The following is a 13,036-nucleotide window of genomic DNA, read 5'->3' as shown; positions in this document are numbered from 1 at the left end:
GTCTCAAACTCCTGACCTCAGGTGATCCACCCGCCTCAGCCTCCCAAAGTTCTGGGATTACAAGGGTAAACCACCATGCCCACCTCCATTAACATTTTTATAACTAACAAACAGTCAAATTAAATGCCTAAGTGTAAGGTAATAAGTGTGTTTTCACAAGTAGTTTTTTAAAGAACCGGGTAGATGAGAGAAAGGAGAAGGAGGTTTCGATGCTTTAAAAACAAAACAAAACAAAAAAACCCACATGGGTAGGTGGGGTAGGGCATGTAGGACAAAATAAATAATACCCATTACGTCTATAACTAATTATGAAAGCTTTTAAGCTATCTAAACAAAAAACTTCTTAATTTTTTAAATTTTTATTCAATCTTTTTTAGAGACAGGGGTCTCTCTCTCTCTTGCTATGTTGCCCAAGCTGTCTTCAAACTCCTGGGTTCAAGAGATCCTTAGCTGTGAGTAGCTGGGAATAGAGAGCATGCCATTGCCCCTGGCTTCCAAATAAGAACATTTATTGGCCGGGCGTGGTGGCTCATGCCTGTAATCCAAGCACTTTCGAGGCCAAGGCAGGCGGATCACCTGAGGTCGGGAGTTCAAGACCAGCCTGACCAACATGGTGAAACCCGGTCTTAAAAATTTTATTAGGGGAGGGAGAAAGCTAGCATATCAGAGAAAAAAAGAACCAAGTCTGACTAAAAAGGACTGGCCTGAAGTCCCAAATGGAAAAGCTCTGCCATTTACCAGCTACATGACTAAGTAAATTAACAACCTCTTTGAGTCTGGATTTCCTCTTTATAACACCTGCTTTGTAAAGATTAAATCAAATAAGGCATGTGAAAGTCACCTAAAAGATGCAAATGAAACTCATTACCACTTTTAGTATCACATTAACAAAGCATTATGCAGGAAATAAGATTGGCAGTTTTAACTTTAATAGAACTGATGGTTCATAAATGGTTACCTAGAATTAACTGATTGGTAATAAAAACTGATTTAGAGTCACATGTACAACCAAGGAAAGTTTAAAAAGGCATATGATTACCCATTTTCCATTAATATTTGTGATTAGTGAATAGTCTATCTTGTTTTGGTTGAAAAGCTATATATTTTTTTTAAATAAAAAAAGCAATAAAACTGTTTTCCAGGATTAACCATTGAGATGACAGACAACTATAGCAGGTCCTGATTCCAAGTGAAGGATTTGAGAAGAAACTTTAGTGCCTCCAAATGTATTAGCAGACTTCAAATAAATGGACAAGATCTAGACGGTAATCTGATTCACTCACAAGCTATGTATCAACCAAACAGAATCTAAGATTCTTCAATCTGCAGTTCCCACCTGGCATTCTCAGGCCTCAGGTGTTCTGTTTGACCCACAAAGGCTCATTTTACAGATGTTTCACAGAGACTTAACACTGTAAGAATTGCAGTTTGAGATAAATGAAACTGAGGCAATAGGAAATGGCGAAAAATTTCAAGACATTTTTGGTTTACTTCGAAAAAGGCCTTCAGTAAATACTCAACAACTGATTAAAACTCATTCAAATGTTTCCCTTTCATGAGATCAAGAGCAAAGTGCACAGAATTCATGCCTTGCAATAGGGCGCAAATAGTCTTCAGTGTTTTGGGTTTATTATTTTTAGCCTCACATATCATGGTAGTCATTCAGATGAAATAAATTATTCTGTTGTTCCCCATTGTCATTCTAGGTGAAGAAAAAGAAATTAAAAAAAAAAGAAAGGGAAAGAAAGGAAAGGAGAACTCCTATAGGGGCTAACGTTTTAAGAGTTAAATGGCTTAATTTCTATTAAAATGTAGTTCAGTACCCTTGCAACAATTGGAGGAAGTTGGGCTGGTGGCTCAGTTCCAGTTGCTTGGTATGAAATAAGTGCAGCATAGCTCTAAGACACTGGGGCTGGCTCTTGAAGATGACCTATCTGTAACAAGTTGACTTGCCAAATGAAGAAAAAAGTACTAGGTATATAGGTCTTATCTTTTAAATTGAGCTCCTTTTGAGCTTTTTTCTCCAGAAAGAGAACAACAACAGCAACGAAAAAAATCGAGTTTCCTTTTTGAAGGTGCTGATTTTCAAGGCATAAAATTAATTCACATATATCAAGAGACTACTGGACACTATATAAATATATAACAACAACAACAACAAACCCACAAAAGTTAACACTATAGAATCAGAAGTATTTGTCTCAAAACACTTTAGTATATTAATTATGCTTTACTAGATTTGATATATTTTGGCTTGACTGATAGTCAAGTCACTAACTGAACAAATTAATCATGGACTCAACAAAACACACACACCAAGACTCCTCGTCAGTACGAATTTGTCTTTGTCCCAGTTCAACCAGTTAAAAGAATTTTACATGCAACAAGATCATCTTGATATAAAATATTAAAAAACATTTTACTGATATGAATTAAATATTGTTAATCTGTCTGCTCTTAATGTCAATTTTAAAGTCAATCTGGGGAGAAATACTTCAAAAAAAAAAAAAAAAGCAGCACCCATGAAAAGATTTCAAATATAGATTCCATGATTCTTTTTTTTTTTTTTTTTGAGATGAAGACTTGCCCTGTTGTTCAGGCTGGCGTGATTTCAGCTCACTGCAAACTCCACCTCCCATGTTCACACACACACACACACACACACACACACACACCACCATCCACCCACACATACACATACATTCAGTCACACACACTGAGTACACATGTGATTCTGAATACAGTCATAAAACACAATTATTTTGAATTTTAGGACTATTCTAACAAGTGCTTCATGTAGCTCAAGTCAACTTTACAAAGGGGAAAAATGGAGTCTGACTTTCCTGTCTGGCCAGCAGCAGGAAATAGATGATTTCTCTTAAAGACAGGCCCATCTCATTCCATTTAGTCTCTTGGCATGTGTCATTCATGCTGCTGCTACTGAAGATAGCAGAAATTGAACTGATTTCTCAAGTTACTGCAGACTGTTTTCAGAAGGGTGGAAACACAGAGACATGATAATGAAAATAAAACTATCTGAAGAGTCTATTTTGGAATCAGATTTTCTTCTGTGTTTCTAAGATATGCAGAACTATCAGTTTCATAGTTCCATGGTAATGTTTTAAACTATTACAAAAGTGAAGTTTTTTCCCTTCCTTTTTCCTGAATTTAAATATGAGGTAACTGACTCCAAGGAAGATGAGGCAGCTTGCACAAGGTCCCAGTGAAATCAGTGACAGGGCTCTCTTCATACACAGCCAGGTCTTACTCCTGAAACTTTCTATACTATGCCATGGTTGTTTCCCAACTGATGACATGCCAGAACATCTTTATGCCCCCAATTTTAATATTTTCACTTATATTATCTGAAGCTTTTGTTCAAATCATTGATGTAAAAACTCGAAATTCTTTCTGAAGCCTGGGCACTTTTTAAAATCTAAACGTTCTTTCAATTGCAATATGAACAGAAAATTAGGTTTACAAATGACTCCCACTCAACCATTAAGGCTGCTCAAGCAGGCAAGGAATGGGAGATTGTTCAAAGCCTCACAAGGGACACATGAACACTACCAGTCATTAATGCCAACAGAGATTCAAAGAGAACATGTCACACAGTGCCAGAACTAGAAATGGGCTTGTTCTTATGGATGAAATGTCATGTAACAACCATTTTTTCAAATCATACAGTGAGCTGCTAAGTAACTCTCAGAGGAGTTCTATTGTTCTCAACTGGTTTGTTCTGGAGTCAGTACTTCTCACCGAGAAATTATGCAATTACCGGGAAAAGCAGGAAAATAAGTACTATGGGCATTTTCTCCCCTACAAATTTCTAAAAAGAGTCACATTTAATGTTTTATGATTAAGATTATATTATGAAAGGTACTAGAGATATGTGATAACTTTCATATATACTGGTGGGTTTTGTTTTTGTTTTGAGCCAATGTTCACTTTCTTGAGGCACCTTCTCTTTAAAATTTTGTTCAAGATTATAAGTGTGTAAACACATAGAAAAGATCTGGACGAGGTTGGGCACAGTGGCTTATGTCTGTAATGCCAGCACTTTCAGAGGCCAAGGCCAGAGGACTACTTGAGCCCAGGAGTTCAAGACCAGCCTAGGCAACACAGGGAGACCTTGTCTCTTAAAAAATTACATAGGTGTGGTAGTAAATGCCTATAGTCCTAGCTACCTGGGAGGCTGAGGCTGGAGGATTACTTGAGCCCAGGAGCTCAAGGCTACAGTAAGCCATGATCATGTTACTGCACTCCATCCAGCCTCGGTGACAGAGGCAGACCCTGTCTCAGAAATAATAATAATAATAATAATAAAAGAAAGAAAAAAAAAAAGAAAAGATTTGGAAGGATAAAGACCAAGCCTAAAATAAATTCTTTCTGAAGAGGAAGTTGATGACTAGGGGGTAGGGATGGTAGGGACTCATTTTCATGTACTACTTATATAGTTTTAATTGTTCTAAGAAGCATTTTTTAGCTTTACTGGAGACCTATGATTGCTAAAGAAGACCAAAGAATATAAGCTTCAATTTTAAGTGCTCTCTGCTGTTGATTTTATAAAATGTCCTAGGTAATAAACATATATGTTCTTAGATATTTTCTATTTATGAGGTCCTGAATGCCTGTCTCCCATGTTTTTATACACATACTTAACATATGCACTTAAATATATATACTTACACATATTTCCACATATACACTTTAACATATATATGCAAATCTGCAAACATGGGATCAACCTATATGAATAATGCCTTTAAAAAGTCTAAATGAAAAGAAACAAGACAACTCTGAAATAGCTATAATGAGTTTACTTCCTTTTCTGACCCAGATTCCCATCGTTTATGGCACTATTACTGGTATGCATCACAATTAAGTATTAAACTATTCAATGAAGGCTTTTTCAAAGCATGGCAGTCAACTCACTTGCTCCAAGCCAAAAGTGGAATAGGAGAAATTCATGTATTTTAGGACACAGTAAGGGTGTGTGCATGGTGGCAAAGTCTATTTTTAGGAGTTATATTGAGAAACTTTCTTTGTGTATGCATGTATGAAGAAAACAGTAATAGAAGGGTAACTACATGGCTTATTTCATTCTTACAACATCTCTGCCCAACATGAACGAGGTAATGTCTTCCCAAGAGCTTGTAGTTTTAACTCGATTATAAGTGTGTAATCTTGAATTTATATACATAACTAAAGGGGTACCTAGATGACTTTATGGCTTATTTTCAATAAATTTTAAAGTCTGTAAAATTTCAAATCTATGTACTAGCAGTAAGTAAAAATATATTTTAAGGGAATGACAGTAATCTGAGTACACTAACATAGAACTGGAAATGAAATTATAGCTTTCAGATTTAACTATCAGCATGTGATGCTCAGAGGGATAACACATATGAATTCTGCCACTTTATCAAGTGATAGGGTGTCATTATTCTTTCCTGGACATTGTTCATGACTTGATGGTTTAAATTTGTATCCCTGCCCAAATCTCATATTAAATTATAATCTTCAATGTTGGAAGAGGGGCCTTGTGGGAAGTGACTGGATCACAAGAGCTGACTTCCCTTGCTCTTCTTGTGATAGTGAGTTCTTACAAGATATGGTTGTTTAAAAGTGTGTAACACCTCCCTACTTCTCTCTTCTTCCTTCTCCAGCCATGTAAGATGTGTCTGCTTCCCCTTTGCCTCCTGCCATAATTTTAAGTCTCCTGAGGCCTCCCCAGCCATGTTTCCTGTACAGCCTGTAGAACTATAAGTCAATCAAACCTCTTTTCTTTATGAATTATCCAGTCTCAGGTAGTTCTTTATAGCAATGTGAGAATGAACTAATATAATAGCTTTAAAAATAAGTATAATAACAAATCACACGTAACACTTGCATTAAGGGGAAACCACTGCCAAACCCTAGATTTTCCCAATAATACAACTATTCTTAATCCTTGATTTAAATCTTTTGTGGAAGAGGATGTATAAATGTTCTTCACCCCAGACCTGTTTGCTAAAGGCAAATAGACATTTCTGAATAAAACAGAGCTTTCTACTCATCAGGGCTCTTCTCAGCCCTCTCCACTATAGAAAATAAGCCATAAAGTCATCCAGGAGAGAAAGCTGCAAACAACTCTTCCCTTAAGAACAATCAGGGGCCACAGATAACTGCTCTTATTTTACAATAGATGTAAACAAATATGATTAAAATCATGCTATAGAAAATTACTATTATTCCCTAAAAAGTAAATTAAATGAAATTGATAATAATGGTATTCAACCTCCTAAAAATCCTTGTCTTTAAAGATCCAGATTATATAGATCATATGTTTAACACATTCGGGGCCAAGATTCTGCTTAGAAAGTTCTTCATGACTCCATGTTCAAACTGGAAAAGTCAAGGCTTTCACTGCATCTACACTAAAACTTAGTTCCTGGTGCCGCTCATAAAATTTAAGGTAAACATACAAAAGTTCCTAAAAAAGACTGAGTAGTCACATGCAGTATACTGAGAGCGTGACTTGTATATACAAGTTGTTTGTCCATAAACTAGCAAACCTTTAATATATTTCCTTTAGAGAATACATGCCATCAAAGTTAAAATAGGATCAAACTGAAAAGACAGTTCAGCTTAAGTTGACTGATTGCAAACTGCGACCGTGTCTTACCTTTTCAGATCAACAGTTGTGACACTAAATACAACTCCTTTGAGCCAAAGAATCATGAAGAGCCTCTGGGAAAAGGGGCAGTTTCCTATGCTTTCACCATCACTGCCAGCCTGGAAAACAGAATTAAACATTAAAAAACAACGTCAAAGTGATGATACTCAACATATCTTTTTCTGAATTTTAAGAAACTTAGGTCTTTATTATTTTGTTCTTCCATTAGCCCTTTTTTTTTTTTTTTTGGAGACAGAGTCTCCTTCTGTCACCCAGGCTGGAGTACAGTGGTGTGATCTCGGCTCACTGCAACCTCCTCCTCCTAGACTCCAGCAATCCTTCCATCTTAACCTCCCAAGCAGCTAGTGCCACTGGCACGCACCACTATCCTGGCTAATTTTTAATATTTTCAGTAGAGACAGGGTTTCACCATGTTATCCAGGTTGGTCTTGAACTCCTGGGCTCAAGTGATCTGCCATTCTCAGTCTCCCAAAGTGCTGGGATTACAGGCATGAGCCATTGCACCCAGCTAACGCTTGCCTGTTTCTTTTCTTAAAAATGACAAGTCTAGGGTTGGGCGCAGTGGCTCATACCTGTAATCCCAGCACTTTGGGAGGCCAAAGAGGGTGGATCACAAGGTCAGGAGTTTGAGACCAGCCTGGCCAATATGGTGAAACCCCGTCTGTACTAAAAATATGAAATTTTGCTGGGTGTGGTAGCGGGCGCCTGTAGTCCCAGCTACTTGGAAGGCTGAGGCAAGAAAATTACTTGAATCTGGGAGGTAGAGGTTGCTGCAAGCCAAGATCATGCCACTGCATTCTAGCCTGGGCAACAGAGCAAGACTCCATCTCAAAAAAAAAGTTGAGTATAGTATAGCACTGCCCAAGAGAACTCTCTGCAGTGATGGAGATGATCCATATTGCCAATGTCCCATATGGTAGCCACTAGCAACATTTGGCTAGGAAGTACTTAAAATGGGGCTAGTTCAAGTGAACTGATTTTTGTTTTATTAATTTTAAATTACAGTCATGTATCATTTACTGATAGGAACACATTTTGAGAAATATGCTGCTAGGCGATTCTGGCATTGTACAAGCATCATAGGGTATGCTTACACAAACCTAGATGATATAGCCTGCCCTACGTACCTAGTCTACATGGTATATATAGCCTACTGCTCCTAGGCTACAAACCTGCACAGCATGTTACTGTACTGAATACTGTAGGCAGGTGGAATATAATGGTAAGTTTTCTGTATATCTAGACACATCCAAACATAGAAAAGGTAGAATAGAAATACAAATTAAAATCTTTTGAGACCACTGGCATATGGAGCACATGAGTATAATTTATCATTTAAAACATAAATAATACGTTTTTATAATTTAAATAGCTATATGTGACTAATGGCTGCTGTGTTGGACAGAACAGTAATTCCTAGGGTGTACATATATCCTTGCCTCAGGGCAAAGGCAAAGTCTGTTATGGATTTATGAAATGCAAAAATCATTTTTCATTCTACCAGACAGGATTCTTTATAAGGCAAAGTAAAAAGGGAAACTTGTAGGTGTGCCTATCTCTAAAAAATATTTATTATAAACATCCCATATCCTGTTTTGTTTATTTTTTTCAATTAGAGATAGGATCTAACTATGTTGCCCAGGCTGGTATGCAGTGGTTACTCACAGGCACAATCATAGCATATTGCAGTTTCAAATTCATGGACTTAAGAAACCCTCCCCAGTAGCTAAGACTACAGGCATGCACCACCACACCCGGCCCATATCCTATTTACAAATTCCTTTAGGGAGCAAGAAAATAACAAAAGATATCTTTATAATTCTATTCCTAATCCTACTTAATGAATGGCACAGTTGGCTTCCCGAAGCTCAATGATAAGGTGGATTTTCCTAAAACTCAGAGTGGTACAAATCTTTTTTAGTCCCATCATGTGTGCACCAAGGTTGTTGTTGCTTATTTTAAACTTTTAGTTTAGGTTCAGGGGCATTATGCGTAGGTTTGTATATAGGTAAACTCATGACACAGGGGTTTGTTGTACAGATTATTTCATCACCCAGGTACTAAGCCTAGTAACCCAATAGTTATTTTTTCTGATCCTCTCCCTCTTCCCACCCTCCACCCTCAAGCAGACCCCAGAAATAAGGCCACACACCTACAACCATCTGATCTTCAACAAAGCTGATAAAAACAAACAATGGGGAAAAGACTCCATATTTAATATTGGGATAACTGGCTAGCAATATGCAGAAGATTAAAACTTCCTTACACCATATTCCACTCAAGATGGATTAAAGACTTAAATATAAAACCCAAAACTATAATAACCCTGGAAGACAACCTAGTCAGTACCATTCCAGACATAGGAACTGGCAAAGATTTCATGATGAAGATGACAAAAACAATTGGAACCAAAGTGACTGGGCATGGTGGCTCATGCCTATAATCCCAGAACTTTGGGAGGCCGAGGCAGGTGGATCACAAGATCAGGAGTTTGAGACCAGCCTGGCCAAGAAAACCCTGTCTCTACTAAAAATACAAAAATTAGCCAGGCATGGTGGCACATACCTGGAGTTCCAGCTACTCGGGAGGCTGAGGCAGAAGAATCACCTGAACCCAGGAGGCGAAGGTTGCAGTGAGTCGAGATCGAGCCACTGCACTCCGGCCTGAGGGACAGAGTAAGACTCCAGTTCAAAAAAAAAAAAAAAAAACTGCAACAAAAGTAAAAGTTGACAAACAGGATCTAATTAAACTTAAGAGTTTCTGCACAGCAGACGAAACTATCAATAGAGTAAACAGACAATCTAAAGTATGGGAGAAAATATTTACAAAATATGCATCTGACAAAGGTCTAATATCCAGCATCTATAAGAAACTTAAACAAAATTACAAGTATAAAACAAACAACCGCCAGGGCACAGTGGCTCATGCGTGTAATCCCAGCACTTTGCGAGGCCAAGGCAGGCAGATCACAAGGTCAAGAGAGCAAGACCATCCTGGCCAAAAGGGGGAAACCCTGTCTCTACTAAAAATACAAAAAATAGCTGGGCATGGTGGCACACATCTGTAATCTCAGCTACTCGGGAGGCTGAGGCAAGAGAATTGCTTGAACCTGGGGGGCAGAGGTTGCAGTGAGCCAAGATCGTGCCACTGCACTCCAGCCTGAACAAAGAGAGACTCTCTCAAAACAAACAAATGAAACACACACACACACATATAACCCCATTAAAAAGTGAGCAATGGACATGAACAGACAAATTTCAAAAGAAGACATACATGCAGCCAAAAAGCATATGAAAAAAAGCTCAATATGCTGATCATTAGAGAAATACAAATCAAAACCACAATGAGATACCATCTCACACCAGAATGGCTATTTTTAAAAAGATTTAAAAAAAAAAAAAAAACAGATACAGGCAAGGTTGCAAGGAAAAGGGAACACTATACACTGCTGGTGGGAGTGTAAATTAGTTAAACTTTTGTGGAAAGCAGTGTGGCAAGTCCTCAAAGAGCTAAAAACAGAACTACCATTTGACTCAGCAATCCTGTTACTCAATATATACCCAAAGGAATATAAATCATTCTACCATAAAAACACAAGCATACATATGTTCACTGCAGCACTATTCATGATAGCAAAGACATGGAATTGGCCCCAAGTTTAGAAAGAAAAGGAGAGATGGGAAGGAAAGAGAACTGGAATGCTGGAAGAGAACGTTCTGACATTGCTAGAGATCAACACAGCCTGTTGACCATGACGTCGATGGAGAGTGCCAGAAATAACTCTCCAATAAGTCATTCAAAGATGCTGGTAAATGTACTGTTTATCCTAAAGTAATTCAAAAAATTCAGAAGCATTTCAGTAAAATGCTAAATCAGTAAAAAGTCATTAATTCCTAAACTAATAGAAAGGTAAAGGGAGTTTAAAAAACAAAAACAAAAAACGTGGGCTTATAAAGAGGATACTAGAACCCTAACCAGACAGCATGGGACAGTTACAACTGAGCTTGATTTAAAAAATTTTTTTAAAAATCCAATCATTCCTTATCAATTACAAAATATACAGAATTTGAGGGCAAAATAATATTAATTCCTAATGCTACATACAACTTGTACAAAAATGTACTTCCTAAAAAAAGGTCTAGTTCTTAAATTTTAGTGTGAATACAAATAACCTAAGGAAAACATTTAAAATGAAGGTCCCCGGGGCCTCATATCTAGAGATTCTGATTCAGCAGAACTCCTGGGTTGGGGCCCAGGAATCCTTATTTTGTTATAGGCACTCAAGGAGATTCCAAATTGAAGCACCATACATTAAGAAACATTGGTTAGGATGATAGAGTATTTGATTCTCAGAATATAAATCAATTTACAGCACTAAATCATCCTATTATCTAACAAACTGGTGCTCAAAGTTGCCTTTTTGAAGACACTGACTATTAATAGCATGGAACACTGATAACACAAGTGAATTTACTACGGACAAAAAAATGTTAATACATTACACCTTTCCAATTAGCTTCATAATTCAAATTTGAGACTTACTGGGGGGAAAAAACAGTGCTTTGGCAGACAAAGAACCAGTCTGGGAGTCCGGGGTGGCAAGGGGTAGGGGACGACGAGGTCGTCCAGCCTCCCCGGGGAGCCACCTTGGCCCTCCCTCCCTCCTGCTGGCTGGGTGCTGCGCTGCGGGGCTGCTCAGAGAGGGAGTTTTAAACACCTGGGGAAGCATGTGCAGAAGATCGGTTTCGTCACCCAAGGATGGGCACGACCCTGTGGCCTAGCATCCATGGCACGGTTCTGAGGGCTGCCTCCCTCTGCCCTGGCAGTGTGGTTCCATCTGCAGTGAGGAGAGTCCAGCGGCGCTCTGCATCAAAGCAAATCCATGGCGCCCTGCTGCAGGAGCATCTGCAAACACTCATCACCTCCTTATTTCTCCGGAGGTCTCTCACTTAATCCCCACTTTTCTGCAACGCTCTCCCGTCAGCCATAATAACAGCAATAGCAGTGTAAATGTACTGACTGTTGACTATATTCCAGGCACCCTTCTTTTTTTAATTTAATTTAATATTTTTGGAAAAAAAAAGAATCAGTCTGGGCCAGGCACAGTGGCTCACACCTGCGGTCCCAGCACTTTGGGAGTGGAGGCAGGTGGATCACCTAAGGTTGGGAGTTCAAGACCAGCCTGACCAACATGGAGAAAACCTGTCTCTGCTAGAAATGCAAAACTGGTCAGGTGTGGTGGCTCATGACTGTAATCCCAGCTACTTGGGAGGCTGAAGCAGGAGAATCACTTGAATCTGGGAGGCAGAGGTTGCAGTGAGCCGAGATTGAGCCATTGTACTCCAGCCTGGGTGACAGGAGCAAAATTCTGTCTCAAAAAAAAAAAAAGAACTAGTCTGACTCTGACTCAAGGTCTTTATCTTCCTCCATTTAATCTGTAAAATTAACTAAAATTTCCCAAGGTGCCTGTCAAAGCAGTGTTAAAATCATTAAGTTGGTAGAGAAGACATAATAAAGATGTTATAGGGCCAGGTGTGGTGGCTCATGCCTGTAACCCCAGCACTTTGGGACGCTGAGGCAGGCGGATCATGAGGTCAGGAGATCGTGACCATCCTGGCTAACACAGTGAAACCCTGTCTCTACTAAAATAAAAAAAGTTAGCCAGGCATGGTGGCGTGCACCTGCAATCCCAGCTACTCAGGAGGCTGAGGCAGAGCAATCACTTGAACCGGGCAGGTGAAGGTTGCAGAGAGCTGAGATCGTACCACTGCACTCTAGCCTGGAGAATGAGGACTGGCTACACATCAGTCACCATACACAATCTCCTACAATGGTCTGCAGAGCCAGTCCTCGAGCATGGGCAAAAGAATCTCAGGATACAGAACAGTTCATGAACACCTGGTCAGGATACAAATGCCCCCCTTCCTTTCACAGGTGACTGACTGCCTCCTTTCTCTATAATTTTCTAGCAAAGTAAATTGACTTTTGTTTCAGGTATATCAGAAGCTTGTTACACATCTCATACTCCTAATAAGCACTTTCCTTCATGCACACATAAATAAAAGGATGCATATTCTTCAACACAGACCTGGGAAAAGTCCCTTTTTTATTAACCACTAATGACAAGTCAAATAAGAAACAACACCATGAACAATTTTTCCAAAGTTTTAACAGCATTAGACAATTGGGAGCTACTAGTCAGATGAAATATTGTTATTTTATTTTTGAAATTTTTTTTAAGTATAAAAAAGGCCACACACAATGGTTCATACTGGTAATCCCAACACTTTGGAAGGCCAAGGCAGGAGGATCACTTGAAGCCAGGAGTTTGAGATCAGCCTGGGCAACCAAGCAAAA

General features: G+C 38.8%; 1 protein-coding gene across 2 annotated transcripts in view; it reads right to left on the bottom strand.

Annotated features, from left to right (window-relative positions):
• CLIC4 (chloride intracellular channel 4) overlaps positions 1-13,036 on the bottom strand; it is a 92,352-nt gene that overhangs the window by 30,428 nt on the left and 48,888 nt on the right. For both annotated transcript variants that reach the window (XM_078330765.1, XM_002750433.6), the window contains one exon: positions 6,668-6,777. In XM_078330765.1, the coding sequence (XP_078186891.1) occupies positions 6,668-6,723 (56 nt within the window). In that variant the 5' untranslated portion in view covers positions 6,724-6,777. The remainder of the gene's footprint in view (positions 1-6,667; positions 6,778-13,036) is intronic.

The sequence above is a fragment of the Callithrix jacchus genome, chromosome 7, assembly GCF_049354715.1.
Source record: "Callithrix jacchus isolate 240 chromosome 7, calJac240_pri, whole genome shotgun sequence".
NCBI lineage: Eukaryota > Metazoa > Chordata > Mammalia > Primates > Cebidae > Callithrix > Callithrix jacchus.
The sequence above is the reverse complement of the archived record's forward strand: the minus strand, read 5'-3'. Positions and strand labels throughout refer to the sequence as shown.